Source organism: Haliotis rubra, unplaced genomic scaffold (genome assembly GCF_003918875.1).
Source record: "Haliotis rubra isolate DU_JTF1 unplaced genomic scaffold, ASM391887v1 Scf701, whole genome shotgun sequence".
In the NCBI taxonomy this organism is placed as follows: domain Eukaryota; kingdom Metazoa; phylum Mollusca; class Gastropoda; order Lepetellida; family Haliotidae; genus Haliotis; species Haliotis rubra.
In genome coordinates, this window is record NW_025767415.1 from 139,645 (window position 1) to 159,063 (window position 19,419).

Consider the following 19,419-nt stretch of genomic DNA (forward strand, 5'->3'; position numbering starts at 1 on the left):
TTTCAAATATAGAGTCTCTAACATGTTTTATTACATTCTTGATAATGGTTGACCTCCTTCACCACAACTCTAGACCATGAGTTTCTGCAATTACATAAGAAACCATCAACCTTTCCTTTTAAAGCCCTGGAAATACATCATAGTAAAGCCAGATATTAAATCTGTCTTTACAGCATTTAGTCCCAAACAATTCCTAGCTCTAAAGGGTGAAGGTGAAGCACTGAATGTCGTCTCCTCAAATATAGGCTGTAATCGATCTTTCAATCACATGAAGAAAAACAGAAGTGTTGGGTTGCCTCATCTGACCACATCTCTCTCTCTATCTCTCTTACTGTCTTCTAACGCATCCTACCTGATGGCTAATCTAACTTGTCAAGGTATGGAAGCTGTCCCCTAGCAACACATCAACGGGCAGAATCAGTAATCTCATATACTTCTTGTCATCATAACAGCACCTAGGCGCTTATCTATGAATGCAAAGAACATTATTCAACTTTTCATGTGCCATGAAAGCATATTGGATGTCTGATTGGGAAGATGATTTCCAACAGTGCCAGCACAGCACAGCCATTACAGAGAGCATCAGGTTACCTCGACAACATCAACATGTTCTACACAGACTGAGTATTTACTAATATGAGTGTGAAAATTGAAACTGTCTTCAACATCAGGGCCAGACAAAAACTCAACACTGAATACCTCCATTTGAATATGTCATCCTTCATGTTAAATAAGACTGAGCATCATCTGTACAAAAGTATAACTAGCGATAAAAATTTATGTCACCATTTTTTACCATGAGATAAATTTCAGAAAATCTTCTCTGCTCCATTTCTAAATCAGAACTGGATCAGTTTCATGTTCACAGAATAGATAATCCTGGCCAACCTTATTTCAGACACTTAACAGCGAAAACAGGAACTATGATGGTTCTACCAGTATTATAACATAGACGTGGACTACTATATCAGAACTATGGTAATAAAGGGTGGAAGTACTATTGTAGGTTAGCCGCGCATGCTGTAAATGATGTAGGCTGAGGCCGACTGAGGCAGGCTGTGGCTGCCCACATGAGCCCACACGTTCAGCCAGCAGAATGATACAAGCAGCGATGTGGGGGGATCAATCTTGGGTCCATTCATGGTCAGCCAAGTACACAAATAGGGGCAGTAAACTCTCTATCTCAATCTTGCGGGTGTGTATTACAAATCACTGGTGGAATGACATCTAGGGAGGCATGACACCAGCTAGGGGGCAACACGTGTCTGTCTAATGCAGATACAATATCTCAATCCATGCACTCTAGTGGGCTGGATGGTTTAAGCAGTTCCCAAAGCAACTTCAATTTTAATCATCTGACATTTATGGCATCTGACATCTTGTATTACACATTTTAACATTTAATACATTTAAAGTGCCATATCATGTACACTTGCTACAAGGTTTATGTTGTGAGGCCTCCTAGTGATCAAGTACTGGATTCAAATTGTGCTCATCACAACAATCTAATAATAACCTGTATATGCACTGAGGTTCAAATATTACAGCGCAACCTAATATTCTATGGAATAGGTCTTTACTAACATTATAACTTTCTTCCCACCCCAACTGTAGCGTGCCCCTACTCACACTGTGTCTGTGGTCTTTCTTCCCACCCCAACTGTAGTGTGCCCCTACTTACACTGTGTCTGTGGTCTTTCTCCCCACCCCAACTGTAGTGTGCCCCTACTCACACTGTGTCCGTGGTCTTTCTCCCCACCCCAACTGTAGTGTGCCCCTACTTACACTGTGTCTGCGGTCTTTCTCCCAACCCCAACTGTAGTGTGCCCCTACTTACACTGTGTCTGCGGTCTTTCTTCCCCACCCCAACTGTAGTGTGCCCCTACTTACACTGTGTTCATGCGGTCTTTCTTCCCACCCCAACTGTAGTGTGCCCCCTACTTTCGCACGGCCCCACCCCAACTGCCTGGCGGTCTTTCTTCCCACCCCAACTGTAGTGTGCCCCTACTTACACTGTGTCTGCGGTCTTTCTCCCCACCCCAACTGTAGTGTGCCCCTACTCACACTGTCTGTGGTCTTTCTTCCCCACCCCAACTGTAGTGTGCCCCTACTCACACTGTGCCTGTGGTCTTTCTCCCCACCCCAACTGTAGTGTGCCCCTACTCACACTGTGTCTGTGGTCTTTCTCCCCACCCCAACTGTAGTGTGCCCCTACTCACACTGTCTGTGGTCTTTCTTCCCCACCCCACTGTAGTGTGCCCCTACTCACACTGTGTCTGCGGTCTTTCTTCCCCACTCCAACTGTAGTGTGCCCCTACTCACACTGTGTCTGGTCTCTTCTCCCCACCCCAACTGTAGTGTGCCCCTACTCACACTGTGTCTGTGGTCTTTCTCCCCACCCCAACTGTAGTGTGCCCCTACTCACACTGTGTCTGCAGTCTTTCTCCCCACCCCAACTGTAGTGTGCCCCTTCACTTACACTGTGTCCGTGGTCTTTCTCCCCACCCCTACTGTAGCGAAACAGCCCCTACTCACACTGTGTCTCATGGTCTTTCTCCCCACCCCAACTGTAGTGTGCCCCTACTCACACTGTGTCTGTGGTCTTTCTCCCCACCCCAACTGTAGTGTGCCCCTACTCACATTGTGTCTGTGGTCTTTCTCTCCACCCCAACTGTAGTGTGCCCCTACTCACACTGTGTCTGCGGTCTTTCTCCCCACCCCAACTGTAGTGTGCCCCTACTTACACTGTGTCCGTGGTCTTTCTCCCCACCCCTACTGTAGCTGTGCCCCTACTCACACTGTGTCTCAAGGTCTTTTCTCCCCACCCCAACTGTAGTGTGCCCCTACTCACACTGTGTCTGTGGTCTTTCTCCCCACCCCAACTGTAGTGTGCCCCTACTCACACTGTGTCTGTGGTCTTTCTCCCCACCCCTACTGTAGTGTGCCCCTACTCACACTGTGTCTGCGGTCTTGCTCCCCACCCCAACTGTAGTGTGCCCCTACTCACACTGTGTCTGTGGTCTTTCTCTCCACCCCAACTGTAGTGTGCCCCTACTTACACTGTGTCTGTGGTCTTTCTCCCCACCCCAACTGTAGTGTGCCCCTACTTACACTGTGTTCTGCGGTCTTTCTTCCCCACCTCAACTGTAGTGTGCCCCTACTTACACTGTGTCTCATGGGTCTTTCTTCCCCACCCCAACTGTAGCGGCTGCCTACTACTCACACTGTGTCTGTGGTCTTTCTCCCCACCCCAACTGTAGTGTGCCCCTACTTACACTGTGTCTGCGGTCTTTCTCCCCACCCCAACTGTAGTGTGCCCCTACTCACACTGTGTCTGTGGTCTTTCTCCCCACCCCAACTGTAGTGTGCCCCTACTTACACTGTGTCTGCGGTCTTTCTTCCCCACCCCAACTGTAGCGTGCCCCTACTCACACTGTGTCTGTGGTCTTTCTCCCCACCCCAACTGTAGTGTGCCCCTACTGTCTACACTGTGTCTCCAACTGTGTCTTTCTCCCCACCCCAACTGTAGTGTGTGTGCCCCTACTCACACTGTCTGTGGTCTTTCTTTCCCCACCCCAACTGTAGTGTGTGCCCTACTCACACTGTGTCTGGGTCTTTCTTCCCCCACTCCAACTGTAGTGTGCCCCTACTCACACTGTGTCTGTGGTCTTTCTCCCCAACCCAACTGTAGTGTGCCCTACTCACACTGTGTCTGTGGTCTTTCTCCCCACCCCAACTGTAGTGTGCCCCTACTCACACTGTGTTCAAGTGGTCTTTCTCCCCACCCCAACTGTAGTGTGCCCCTACTTACACTGTGTCCGTGGTCTTTCTCCCCACCCCTACTGTAGCGCAGCCCCTACTCACACTGTGTCTGTGGTGTCTTTCTCCCCACCCCAACTGTAGTGTGTGCCCCTACTCACACTGTGTCTGTGGTCTTTCTCCCCACCCCAACTGTAGTGTGCCCCTACTCACACTGTGTCTGTGGTCTTTCTCTCCACCCCAACTGTAGTGTGCCCCTACTCACACTGTGTCTCATGGTCTTTTCTCCCCACCCCAACTGTAGTGTGCCCCTACTTACACTGTGTCCTGTGGTCTTTCTCCCCACCCCTACTGTGTCTGCAGCCCCTACTCACACTGTGTCTGTGGTCTTTCTCCCCACCCCAACTGTAGTGTGCCCCTACTCACACTGTGCTCTCATGGGTCTTTCTTCCCCACCCCCAACTGTAGTGTGCCCCTACTTACACTGTGTCTCATGGTCTTTCTCCCCACCCCAACTGTAGTGTGTCCCTACTCACACTGTGTCTGTGGTCTTTCTCCCCACCCCAACTGTAGTGTGCCCCTACTCACACTGTGTCTGTGGTCTTTCTCTCCACCCCAACTGTAGTGTGCCCCTACTCACACTGTGTCTGTGGTCTTTCTCCCCACCCCAACTGTAGTGTGCCCCTACTCACACTGTGTCTGTGGTCTTTCTCTCCACCCCAACTGTAGTGTGCCCCCTACTTACACGGGCGCTCATGGTGGTTTCTTCTCCCCACCCCAACTGTAGTGTGCCCCTACTTACACTGTGTCTGCTGGTCTTTCTCCCCACCCCAACTGTAGTGTGCCCCTACTCACACTGTCTGTGGTCTTTCTTCCCCACCCCACTGTAGTGTGCCCCTACTCACACTGTGCCTGCGGTCTTTCTCCCCCCCCCAACTGTAGTGTGCCCCTACTCACACTGTGTCTGTGGTCTTTCTCCCCACCCCAACTGTAGTGTGCCCCTACTCACACTGTGTCTGTGGTCTTTCTTCCCCACCCCACTGTAGTGTGCCCCTACTCACACTGTGTCTGCGGTCTTTCTTCCCCACTCCAACTGTAGTGTGCCCCTACTCACACTGTGTCTGTGTCTGTGGTCTTTCTCCCCACCCCAACTGTAGTGTGCCCCTACTCACACTGTGTCTGTGGTCTTTCTCCCCACCCCAACTGTAGTGTGCCCCTACTCACACTGTGTCTGCGGTCTTTCTCCCCACCCCAACTGTAGTGTGCCCCTACTCACACTGTGTCTGTGGTCTTTCTCCCCACCCCAACTGTAGTGTGCCCCTACTCACACTGTGTCTGCGGTCTTTCTCCCCACCCCAACTGTAGTGTGCCCCTACTCACACTGTGTCTGCGGTCTTTCTTCCTCACCCCTACTGTAGTGGTTCCCTACTCACACTGTGTCTGTGGTCTTTCTTCCTCAACCCAACTGTAGTGTGCCCCTATTCACACTGTGTCTGCGGTCTTTCTTCCCCACCCCAACTGTAGTGTGCCCCTACTCACATTTTCTTTTGTAGTCATTATTGTCTTGCATGAAGGTCACAGGAGGTTTGAGTTGTGGGTTGATGTCTTCCCAGTCAATGGTGTTCTCATAACAGAGCAAGTTGTTGTTTTGGAAGAACACTTTCCCTGCAAGGATTTCTGCACAACAAAAACACACAAGAAGTTAAGTTCTATAAATATATGGTGGAGGAGAGAATATGATGTACAGTTTGAGAAGCACCATGATTGTTGTGGAGCATATATAACTGCTATATCTTGAAGTTTGATATTGGTTGTTAACCTTAAACAATTCACATCACACTTTGGATCTCCTATTTACCGATCAGTACCTGGAATACAATGTGAAGGTGAAGTGTTGCATGGACGTGTATGCATCTTCTGTTGTTGCTTAGACTCACCTGAAAGTGATGTGAATCGAAGTTCTCGTAATCCGATGGTTGGAGAATTTGGGAAGTGGTTAAGTGCCACAAATAAGCTGTAGGATTGCCTTTCATAGTGAAACAGTGTCTTTCCTCGAATGATTCTTAGATTGGTCAATGGAATATAGCTGGCATAAACTGCCACAATCAGAACATAGCCTGTTACTTCTTTGATGTCTTTCACAAAAGAAAAGTCATACTTTTCATTTGTATCCTCAAGAAAGACAAGTTCCAAGTTGCCAGCCACATATGTGCAGTTCGTGTAGGAGTCCTTGTACCTTTGGTACCTGAAACTGGCTTTTCCTCGAGCTACAATACCCTGGGATGTTCCTGTACACACTGAAACAAAAACAACCCAGTTACACATCAGACAGGTACACATCAGACAGGTATACATCAGACAGGTACACATCAGACAGTACACATCAGACAGGTACACATCAGTCAGGTACACATCAGACAGGTACTCATCAGACAGGTACACATCAGACAGGTACACATCAGACAGTACACATCAGACAGGTACACATCAGACAGGTACACATCAGTCAGGTACACATCAGACAGTACATATCAGACAGGTACTCATCAGACAGTACACATCAGACAGGTACACATCAGACAGGTACTCATCAGACAGGTACACATCAGACAGGTACACATCAGACAGGTACACATCAGACAGGTACACATCAGACAGTACACATCAGACAGGTATTCATCAGACAGGTACACATCAGACAGTACACATCAGACAGGTACACATCAGACAGGTAAACATCAGACAGGTACACATCATCAGACAGGTACACATCAGACAGGTAAACATCAGACAGGTACACATCATCAGACAGGTACACATCAGACAGGTACACATCAGACAGGTACACATCAGACAGGTAAACATCAGACAGGTACACATCATCAGACAGGTAAACATCAGACAGGTACACATCATCAGACAGGTACACATCAGACAGTACACATCAGACAGGTACACATCATCAGACAGGTACACATCAGACAGTACACATCAGACAGGTACACATCATCAGACAGGTACACATCAGACAGGTACACATCTACATGCTGACGCTACTGCTGAAACTGCAACAACCATTCATTGAATAATGGGCAAAAGTGACATATTCTGTATTGCTACAAATGTCCCCTGCTTTAAATGGGATCAGAATTATTAAAACTATTAGACCTAGATGTTTCAGAGGAAACAGCGCCTTGAGCATGCACTAGTATAAATATTCAATAATAACATTGATAATAACAAAACGTCAGTTACAATGGATGGACCGACAGACCACTGAAGTGACAACACAAACTCATTTGACTCAGGTGAGCTTCAGATGACTACCACTATATCCACTCTCTCTGTCTTCACATACAGCTAGCTGTACAAGGGTAATTCACCATGACAAAAAGACATGAACATTGTTTCACTAACAAGAAAGACATTTTTAGTAATCAAATGTACAAGGAGTGTGGATATGATCTCATAGCCTAACATGTTAGTTGGTTCATGATAATCAACCAAAAGACATTACACTGTCTCCCACCCAGTGCTCCACTCAGTGCCCCATCCAGTGCTCCACCCAGTGCCCCATCCATTAGTGCACTGCCCCACCCAGTGCTCCACCCATTAGTGCACCGCCCCATCCAGTGTTCCACCCATTAGTTCACTGCCCCACCCAGTGCCCCACCCATTAGTGCACTGCCCCATCCAGTGCCCCACCCATTAGTTCACTGCCCTACCCATTAGTGCACTGCCCCACCCAGTGACCAGCCAGTGCCCCACCCATTAGTGCACTGCCCCATCCAGTGCCCCACCCATTAGTTCACTGCCCTACCCATTAGTGCACTGCCCCACCCAGTGACCACCCAGTGCTCCACCCATTAGTGCACTGCCCCATCCAGTGCCCCACCCATTAGTTCACTGCCCTACCCATTAGTGCACTGCCCCACCCAGTGACCACCCAGTGCCCCACCCATTAGTGCACTGCCCCATCCAGTGCCCCACCCATTAGTTCACTGCCCTACCCATTAGTGCACTGCCCCACCCAGTGACCACCCAGTGCCCCACCCATTAGTGCACTGCCCCACCCAGTGCTCCACCCATTAGTGCACTGCCCCACCCAGTGCCCCACCCATTAGTGCACTGTCCCACCCAGTGCTCCACCCAGTACCCCAGCCATTGGTGCACTGCCCCACTCAGTGCCCCACCCATTAGTGCACTGTCCCACCCAGTGCTCCACCCAGTGCCCCAGCCATTAGTGCACTGCCCCACTCAGTGCTCCACCCATTAGTGCACTGCCCCACCCAGTGCCCCACCCAGTGCTCCACCCAGTGCCCCACCCAGTGCTCCACCCAGTGCCCCAGCCATTAGTGCACTGCCCCACTCAGTGCCCCACCCATTAGTGCACTGTCCCACCCAGTGCTCCACCCAGTGCCCCAGGCATTAGTGCACTGCCCCACTCAGTGCTCCACCCATTAGTGCACTGCCCCACCCAGTGCCCCAGGCATTAGTGCACTGCCCCACTCAGTGCCCCACCCATTAGTGCACTGTCCCACCCAGTGCTCCACCCAGTGCCCCACCCATTAGTGCACTGCCCCACTCAGTGCTCCACCCATTAGTGCACTGCCCCACTCAGTGCTCCACCCAGTGCCCCAGCCAGTAGTGCACCTCATGACTTGATTGAATTAGACTGTATGGACAACTGTGAGGTGTTCTCTACATGATTTACTCAGCCTCATCATAGCTCCCATATCATCAATACTGCTCCCATCCTCCCACTTTACCCAGTAATAACACAAAGTCAATACTTCGGACATAACTACCATCTTTACAGGAACACTGTTATCTTAAGCACTTGCCTTTAATAACCCTTGACAGATCATTGACACAGCAAATCTATATCTCTCACATCAACAGAGTTGAAGGCAAAAGGACACCAAGAACGATCTTTTCCCATTTTTGTATGCAAGTGAGCTGTAAAAACGTCAGTCTGGAGTCAATAGTTAATTACCACAATGAAAGTGTTGTGTCATACCATGATAAACCAAGTTACCGATTCCGTTGAGTGTATGTAGCACTGCTATAGATTTGATAATGAAAGCAAGATAATGTACCAACACATCTACTTGATTAATGTGTCTAATCTTGCTACAATGAGCACTAGTTGATCTATATCAGTATACCACCATAGGTCTCCTGCATCACTCCAGGGGGAGTATAGCACCATAGGTCTACTGCATCACTACAGGGGGAGTATACCACCATATGTCAGGGGGAGTATACCACCATAGGTCTACTGCATCACTACAGGGGGAGAATACCATCATATGTCTACTGCATCACTACAGGTGTGTGTGTGTGTGTGTTTCAAGTTGACAGATCCAGCATCACAGTGGAATATGATACAACCCAGCTACTCAGACACACTTCCATTTAGATACACATCACTCCTAGTCAGATGTCTGTACATAACACACACACTTCCAGTCAGATATAATTTACATACCACGCACCCTTCCAGTCAGATATCTTTTCATACCACACACACCCTTCCAGTCAGATATCTTTTCATACCACACAGTCTTCCAGTCAGATATCTTTTCATACCACACAGTCTTCCAGTCAGATATCTTTTCATACCACACAGTCTTCCAGTCAGATATCTTTTCATACCACACAGTCTTCCAGTCAGATATCTTTTCATACCACACACACCCTTCCAGTCAGATATCTTTTCATACCACACAGCCTTCCAGTCAGATATCTTTTCATACCACACAGTCTTCCAGTCAGATATCTTTTCATACCACACAGTCTTCCAGTCAGATATCTTTTCATACCACACAGTCTTCCAGTCAGATATCTTTTCATACCACACAGTCTTCCAGTCAGATATCTTTTCATACCACACAGTCTTCCAGTCAGATATCTTTTCATACCACACACACCCTTCCAGTCAGATATCTTTTCATACCACACAGCCTTCCAGTCAGATATCTTTTCATACCACACAGCCTTCCAGTCAGATATCTTTTCATACCACACAGCCTTCCAGTCAGATATCTTTTCATACCACACAGTCTTCCAGTCAGATATCTTTTCATACCACACACACCCTTCCAGTCAGATATCTTTTCATACCACACAGCCTTCCAGTCAGATATCTTTTCATACCACACAGTCTTCCAGTCAGATATCTTTTAAAACCAGACACACTTCCAGTCAGATACCTTTTCATACCACACACTCTTCCAGTCAGATATCTTTTCATACATTTTATACCACATGCGTGATTTTGAAAGATGCAACATTCCAATAATGATGAGCATTTCCAATGTGAGTGTACCAGTAACATCATACTCCTCTACTATCATCGAGATATATTGACACTCTATTTAGGCTGTGTGAGGGCAGAGTAACAGACAAACCTGACATGACACCCTTCAACAGATCTTAATTACAGCATAAGGCTTAAATGTGGCCTTCCCTTGGTAATCAATTTGTAACGGACTGATCAGAACAAATGTGAAATGGAATTAAAAGTCAGTTGATATGAAGCTCTAAGCACATGAATTGATGATACCGAAATGATAGATTAGAAAAGCTTCATAACATGTTACGTAGACAGTTTTATTTCAGGACATTGATATGATAATGCCATTGGTGGATTTCTGAAAGCAACTCTCAGAATAATGAATGCTTTAATACTACAAAATCATCTTTGTTTAATATTGAGAAATATGTGCCACTTTCCTCACTACACATCTCATTAACATGCTTCTAATAGAAGAGTGCTAATTGTCCTGACAAGAGAATGGCAGTTAACTCCTTTTACCTCTTCAAATACTATTTTCCAACACCTGATTACAAGCTTAACCCTCTAATGTGATGAAGATGTGCTGATTTCTACCGCCTGCAAGTACAAAGCTTGCCAATATGGCTGCCAGATGTCAGCGGAGAAACAGAAGCAAGGACTTCCTCAACTGTGAAAGGCAGTCTCAAGGAAAATAGTAGCAGTATTGGACATGTGGGTTACTGTCAAATATGGTGAAGGTTTGAAACAGAAGCTGGTGTTTATTTACATAAAATTCCAAAAACATCACTAAATACTGGTCTTGTCAGAAGCAGCAAGGAAATAATACACAAGATGTGAAGGTCAACATTGGCCACCATTCTACAGAAGTGCAGAGTGATGTAAACTGTGTCCATTACCATTGCCGGATCTCTTGGGAGGAAATTCTCGTGAAATAACTTACAACTTGATCATGTTCAGGATTAGGAGGCTTTCGCCAAACCAAATAAATGTTTCTGCATTTCGATTGCATATTGGCCATGTCACAACAAACATTTTATATTTTTTATTTCCATTTATATCAGACACACAGATCTTGCATGCCATGGCTTAGAGCATTATATGTCAGTTCTACAGAAGTTGCTTAATTAGTTTCAAATATTTTGATGGTTAAGCACCTGGAGACATCCCACTAAGAAGTCGGTTACCTCATCAGTTACTTTCATAGATGGCTATAGATAACTGATATACAGACAGACCTTCAGAATGAGGCAGAGTCAAGCTTTCATAATCTCTTATACTGCCACATTAAGTTGAGATGAATCCAGCACTAAGAAAACACCATGGTATTTGCTACAACATATCAACAAGTTCAACTGAGAATGTTTTACAAGAATCGCCTGCCTTCTGATCTATTAAAACTAATTGTTCCATTAAAGGAATCAGTAATGCCTAAATTGAACAGCCATGTATACAAACCCAATGTAGACCAGTACTGTACTGTACGAGGGTGATGACAGTAGCAGCCTGTCTAGCTGCATAGTCCCGACACTTCAGTGAGTGAGTGAGTATAGTTTTACGCCGCTTTTAGCAATATTCCAGCAATATCATGGCAAGGGACACCAGAAATGGACTTCACACATTGTACCCATGTGGGGAATCGAACCCGGTGTAACAGGCCAAACTTTCCCCCTGGCCAAACCTTCCCCGGGGAAACTTTGGCCTGGGACAAACTTTCCCCGGGGAAACTTTAGCCTAGGACTTTAGCCTAGTTTGTCCTAGGACAAACTTTCCCCACCCTTGAATCAACTTTAAAGGCTATTTGTTTCAAACCCTTGTTCTTATATCAAAAGGGGAAGATTCTGGCCAAGCTAGGCTATTTCTTCCCCAACCTTGTTTTCATGTTTATGTCTTTCTTGTAAAAGTCAGAAATGAAAACAAGACATAGCTATTATGCTTTTATGCAAGCATAAAAGTAAAGATATTATACCATTACTATTGTTTTATATTATCATTTACTTATTTCTATATTTCAATAAGTGACTTATCCCCACTTACTCCAAATTGGCCTATCTCCAAATCATTACTATATTCAAACATTTAACTAAATACCCAGTTTTTACTTGGATGTCCATATCCATTCAAAATTTTATACCCTCACTCATGGCTTTAAATATGGCATCCATGTCGGCAACATCAACTTAACAGTTGTTCGGCCTTGGTATGACATTATAAAGTGCTGTTTCGGATGCCTGCATGAAGGGATTCTGTACATGTTGTCGCACAACATGGCGGTCTTGTCGTCTTGTGGTCACCCTTAGTCTGCCAGTACGGGGGCGATCATTTGTGGTGTTGCTGCAGCCTGTAGATGATCCGAACATTTACCTGGAAGTGATTGGCAGCGGCTTGTGCAGTGTGGCCAGCTTCAAGTCTTCCTAGCGCTTAGTTCCTCTGAGTTGTCATGAGTCGCGGCATCCTGCTGACGTTGTAATGTGAATGTTTCAACCAGGTTTGGGGGTGCATGTTACAGGGCTGGTCCTTGTGAACAGCACATGCAGCATGAGTTGCATGAAAAACATGGAGAACACCGTACCATCTCTGAGAGTAGGTTGCTTTTTTGAGACCATTTCCTGGGTTCAATTCTGAGTTTGGGAAGGAATTTCTTTGCTCAGGTAAAGTTGGAGATGTTGTCAAAAATATACAATCAAATTTAAATGAGTTTACAGTTATCCGTTTCTGCGAAGGAAAATTCCAAGCTGATGTTTCTTTTGCTGCTTAGTATATATAAATATAACAAATATTAGATAATAAACCGCATGATAAGAGAGCAAGCAACCTGTGTATATTACATCTTATTTACCCGTCAAATGTGCGATTGAATGTTTACATCTTATGGTGACATGATTTGGACAGATGAAGAACTACTGCAATGTGTCTTCATAGGATTGGTGGCATGAGCAGGATGGATTTAGAGATATATGCCGTTCAAAAATGTATGCATTCAAATCACTACACCCAAGACAGAGGCAAAAATGGACTATTTGGTAAAAATGTGTACCAAAATTTAAGTCAAAACTACTGTCGGTTTATAAGAGCAAGGGTGGGGAAGAAGTTGCCTAGCAAGGCCAGAATCTTCCCCTTTTGATATAAGAGCAATGGTGGGGAAGAAGTGGCCTAGCTAGGCCAGAATCACCCCACATTTCATAGAAAACAGAACAAATATCCTAGTTTAAACAGGGGGGAAAGTTTGGCCTAGGGGGAGAAAGTTTAACCTAGCCCAAACTTACCCCAGGGAAAGAATATCCTAGGACAAAACCTCCCTGGGGAAAGTTTTGCCTAGGCCAGTTTCTCCCTGGGGAAAGTTTAGACCGGGGAAGAAATGCATGACAAGCCAATGCTTTAACCACTAGGCTACCCAACCGCCCTTGACATTTCAGGTGTTTCACTGTAAAAAGTGTTGTTTCAGTGTTGTAGGATAAGTATACATCACAGAATAGTGACTGTATATGACAAAAGTTCAATATTGCATCTTTGATTTCCCAAATATTTCCACGACCTCTGTAATACTCCTCTGACATTTCTGGCATGCAGCCTGTGAGAGGTGGCACAGATTCACTGATGTAGATTTGTGTTTACATTGTGCAAACATTTCCTTCCTGCATACTTTTCTCTCATTATAAGGACAAATGGACCAAGCATAAGTTTGTTGACAATTCATTCAAAATCATCATCATAATAAACAGGATACAAAACTCATTTAGATTGCATATCAAATTATGTTTCTTGTGAAAACCTTTATCTCCATTCTTCCTTAAGCCCACGACAGGTTATACATTAGTTTTCCACTGACGACATACATTTGATATGAATAGGAATGCTTGTTTACTATAGTTTAATAAATACATTAGTTATTAATGATATGTCAGTTGAAAGACTAAAGCTTAGTAGATGTGGTTTTGTTTGGTTTCTGTTCATTCACACTGATGTTGCTTTGAGCCATGTAGATACATGACGTCCATCAATACAACAATCATTATACTCGTATTAAACATTATGTATAACACCAAGCTAAGTGTGGACCATAGGATTGTTTCAGCTACTATCATATCCTATTTAATCAAATGAGCAGAATAAGGGCCTAAAACAGCAAGCAAATAGGAGACCACTTATCAACACTTGTTTATCAAATTAACCAGTCTGCCAAAATAATAAACATCAGTCATACATTGAATATATTAAAATATTTCACTCAACCAACCCCTCTTTCAGACACTATCCTCATGGCCCATGTAACTGCGTAATGACCGCCACAGAGCATGATTCATTATCAGTACTAGGTACAAACAAGCAGCTTCATATTTTTTTATGAACAAAAGGATGTTTTTCTCAAATTTATAAATAGACAAGAAATTTCACCCATTGGGGAGAATTGTTTTTGTCATACATTATACACACAGCCTGGAGAGTCATGTATCTGTGATGGATAAGTATTGCTCTTGACTGTAAACTACACCCCCTAGCCCCTTCAAACATGATAAGATGAACAAGTGATCTATGTATTGTATCCTTTGCAAATATGCGGCCACACACATGCACAAGTGCCATATTAAAAACATGGATTACTGGACCAATGCCAGGAGACTCTTTCCACATATGAGCCTAGATTAGCTAGCCTGAGATGCATGTCACTGTTCTTATGTTTCCTACAATGATACAAGATCATTCATTATCTGCCAAACATCTGCTTTCATGCTTGTATTTGGCCATGTTTATTTGATATCTGTATGGGTGATGCAAAGAACATAGCCTTGTCAATCACAGAGTGCAATGCTGAGATTACCTCCCCTAATTTTAATCCCAAAGTCACAACCAAACATTGAGGTCACTATTTTTAGATAACAGCTCACTCTGTGTGCACATGCAAATGACAACTACAAACATCCATCAGACAAACACATACTGATGGAACAGAATTGTACTAAGCTGAAAATATCTCAAACATTCAATGCTTTAAATAAGGCTAAAACAGTGCATAGTGAGTGAGTTTGGTTTTACGCTGCTTTTAGCAATATTCCAGCGGGGTAAACCAGATATGGGCTTCACACATTGTACCCATGTGTAGAATCGAACCCGGGTCTTCGGTGTGATGAGGGGACGCTTTAATCACTAGACCACCCCACCGCCCCAAAAACAGTGCATAAAGTCACATAGAAAGGTGATATCACCACTTGCAAATACTAAAGCCTTCCTCCCATCATCATTTCATGGATGCCCCAAAATTTTACCATCAGATATATATTATATCAAGCTCATGAACAATTTACACTTTACCACAACAGGTGAAAATTGATCTCACACAAACCTGATGCACATCAACTTTAAAACAGACATGGTTCGAAGCCTTAGGTACTGCTATAACAATATGATGCACACGTCTGCTTTAATCACACCACTTCCAGTTTGGGGAAAACATGTGTCCTATGCAGTCAAAACTTGACACATTATCCCCCGGTTTGAGTCTAAGTACCCTTTGAAAGTTAAAAGCACTTATGCTTTAATGACTTTGACCTTCAATCTCAGCTCAGAGATAATATAGATATGAGTTTCACTGCCTTTAGATGGCTTTTTGTCAAATTCTAATCGTTTGTACTCTGCATATACAAGCTTTCTCAGACATCTAATTTTCACAGTGACCTTGACCATCAATATAAAAAAACATCACTTGTTGCAAACTATGATTGAGTTTTCAGAAAGGAAGTCTACATGCCATGCTGTGAATGCTTCCTGAATGAAACTCTTTCATGAGTGAATCCTAGTGACCTCAACATCACACAATCATCATGATCATGACACAACAGGTATCAAATCACGTACACTCAGTTTCTTCCAAATGAACACTGAGTAACCTTGACCTTCTCGTTCATTTAGTCACATGCAAGAACATTTACCTCTGCAAACTGAGGTGGTTTTATAGCTGTGAAGTCTCAATGTTACACTGCCCATTCATCAAAACTGCAACCTTTACAAGTCATTTCAAGCATTCATGAATCAATTTCACTGCCAATACACACACAGTCAACTTATGAAATACTTAGGGCATCACATATCTGTTATAAACTCAGTAGTCATGATATACTTGGGGCATCACATATCTGTTATACACTCAGTAGTCATGACATACTTGGGGCATCACATATCTGTTATACACTCAGTAGTCATGATATACTTGGGGCATCACATATCTGTTATAAACTCAGTAGTAAGATATACTTGGGGCATCACATATCTGTTATACACTCAGTAGTCATGACATACTTGGGGCATCACATATCTGTTAAAAACTCAGTAGTCATGATATACTTGGAGCATCACATATCTGTTATACACTCAGTAGTCATGATATACTTGGGGCATCACATATCTGTTATACACTCAGTAGTCATGATATACTTGGGGCATCACATATCTGTTAAAAACTCAGTAGTCATGATATACTTGGAGCATCACATATCTGTTATACACTCAGTAGTCATGATATACTTGGGGCATCACATATCTGTTATAAACTCAGTAGTCATGATATACTTGGGGCATCACATATCTGTTAAAAACTCAGTAGTCATGATATACTTGGAGCATCACATATCTGTTATACACTCAGTAGTCATGATATACTTGGGGCATCACATATCTGTTAAAAACTCAGTAGTCATGATATACTTGGGGCATCACATATCTGTTATACACTCAGTAGTCATGATATACTTGGAGCATCACATATCTGTTATACACTCAGTAGTCATGATATACTTGGGGCATCACATATCTGTTATACACTCAGTAGTCATGATATACTTGGAGCATCACATATCTGTTATACACTCAGTAGTCATGATATACTTGGGGCATCACATATCTGTTATACACTCAGTAGTCATGACATACTTGGGGCATCACATATCTGTTATACACTCAGTAGTCATGATATACTTGGAGCATCACATATCTGTTATAAACTCAGTTGTCATGATATACTTGGGGCACCACAATATTCAATATCCAATACACACCAATAGGCATTAGTGTTTATTCTGTTCATCTTTTTCAATGACATCATCAATATCTGCTCAGTGACGATGTCCAGTGCCAGTGATGATGAAATTGAAAGAAAAACACAATAAATTTAATCACTCCATATACTCTGAGTGGATCAATTTGGCAGTTTAGAATCTCTAGGATTGTGACAAGACTGAGCCTTATAACCTTCCAATAAACCAACATTTATTACAATGACAGGGTTATCACATTACACTAAGTTAACAGAGAGGTCCACCCTTCCCAACTAAATGCCTGTCCCTGCTGTGAAGATAAGCTGTGTTTACTATAGTGATTACTCATGCGTTTACTAAGGGGAAGAGGCAGTCAAAACAAACATCAAATGTTATATACATGCAAATAAACACACAGACCACTTTATGGAATTCAGATCTATTTGGATGCTGGAAAGAATCTTTTCATGATTTGTAAATATGATCATTTTAACATGAAAATGAAGCATCCTAAACTGAGGATTTACTGAAAGTGACTGCTTCCTAAAGACATGGCGTCATAACGTGTATCAGTAACTAATTAATAATGAATTCAAACTTGAGGAAGTGCCAAAAATATTTATCACATGGAAAGAACATATTTTTGAGAGGTTGGTTTGTTTCATCCCTGATTCGGACCTATTCTTGAGAAAATACCATAAGTAATACTGAACTCTGCTGGCACAGTTTTACATAAAAACTGTAAAATAAGAAATATATTTAATCTGGATTAAATGTAATATATGTCTTCTTTTCGAGGAGCACATGGTTCCTTTACATTTTATTTAAAAAACATTCTGAAGTGTTTACTCTACAACAGTTTGTCATCCACCAAGATAAGGCCGGATATGACATTACTTATGTAAAACTTTCTCCAAAGGTAAAACTGCTAAAAAAACTTACCCTATCTCCCTTTGGGGGTTGAATTAGATTGCTTATCATGTGGAACTTTCAATCTATCAACCTAGCACATTTCTAACTCTCCGAAATCCCAGCTGTAGAATTTTTAGGATTCTTAAATTATTCATCACATTGGCTATTTCAATATCAAAAGAATCCCACATGATGCTAAATTTCTTTCTTGAGCTACAAAATCACCAGGCACCTGTTACAGAAATAGAGGTGCTGACAGAGTGAAATATTAAATTTATTACTCCCTGAAATATTTATGGCTGTGATATGCTTGGCACTGATTTCTAGAAAACAGATTTTCTCCACCCAATCCACAGCTGCTGTCACTGACGGTCCAGCCAATGAAGATTGCCTACATGTTGTGAAGAAAATACAGCACTTAGCAGAAAGATCATTGTCCATACCACTATCAAATAACGTCAAGGGATACAGCACTGAGTTTCTTCTGTAACACAATGCTCTAAAATGATGGGTTTTTTTTCTAAAAAATACTGACTACTATAGAGAGGGTGTGTGCATTATGCTAAGGTGCACACTGTACTGAAGAAAACATGGTTTACAACAAACTTCAAAATATACTTCTCAAATATCACTACTAAAAAATAGTCTTACACAATCTGAATTCATCTTTCACTTTTTGTAAATGCCCCATTTGTGATTCATGAGCATTTAATTGACGTGAGAGACATGAGATAACATGGCTTTACCCAAGGTTATAGTTCCACCCAATACACAGTGCACTGACAACTCCCACCCAATACACAGTGCACTGACAACTCTCATCCAATACACAGTGCATTGACAACTCCCACCCAATACACAGTGCACTGACAACTCCCATCCAATACACAGTGCACTGACAACTCCCATCCAATACACAGTGCACTGACAACTCCCACACACTGTATATCACACTATGACAAAAACAAGCATACAAGTATCGTTATCAATCACTTATGGTAATTAAGTGAACCGTTATTTTTGATGTCACATTTGCCTGACAGGTTCTGTATACAAGAGTTTGATGAGATACTAATGAATTCTCATATGTATCAGTGGCTGCAAGGACATATGCCATGACAATACACTTCTTCCAGGCATCAGGGTATATCCATAGATGAGGAATTACAGTCCAAACTTACCATTATTGGATTTCCTCTTGTTAAACATATCAAGACATTGACATGGGCTAATTATGAATGTGGTCAATAGACAGATAGCTCCAGTCATTTTACAAACTAAGGATAATATGAAATTATTATTGTATGGTGTCACAGTTCAGGAATTCAGAATAATTAAATTTCTGTACTCTGTTCTGTGATTTGAGATCGCATGTATACTGTGTTGGATGGTGACCATATGATGACATGCATACTGTGAATG

The 19,419-nt window shown here is 43.2% G+C and overlaps 1 protein-coding gene across 2 annotated transcripts in view; it reads right to left on the reverse strand.

Moving 5' to 3' along the window:
- The window catches only part of LOC124258906 (epidermal growth factor receptor-like), a 217,248-nt gene that overhangs the window by 47,118 nt on the left and 150,711 nt on the right, over positions 1 to 19,419 (reverse strand). For both annotated transcript variants that reach the window (XM_046692970.1, XM_046692971.1), the window contains exons 2-3: positions 5,697 to 6,056; positions 5,299 to 5,436 (exon numbers count right to left, since the gene is read on the reverse strand). In XM_046692970.1, coding sequence (XP_046548926.1) covers positions 5,299 to 5,436; positions 5,697 to 6,056 — 498 coding nt within the window. The remainder of the gene's footprint in view (positions 1 to 5,298; positions 5,437 to 5,696; positions 6,057 to 19,419) is intronic.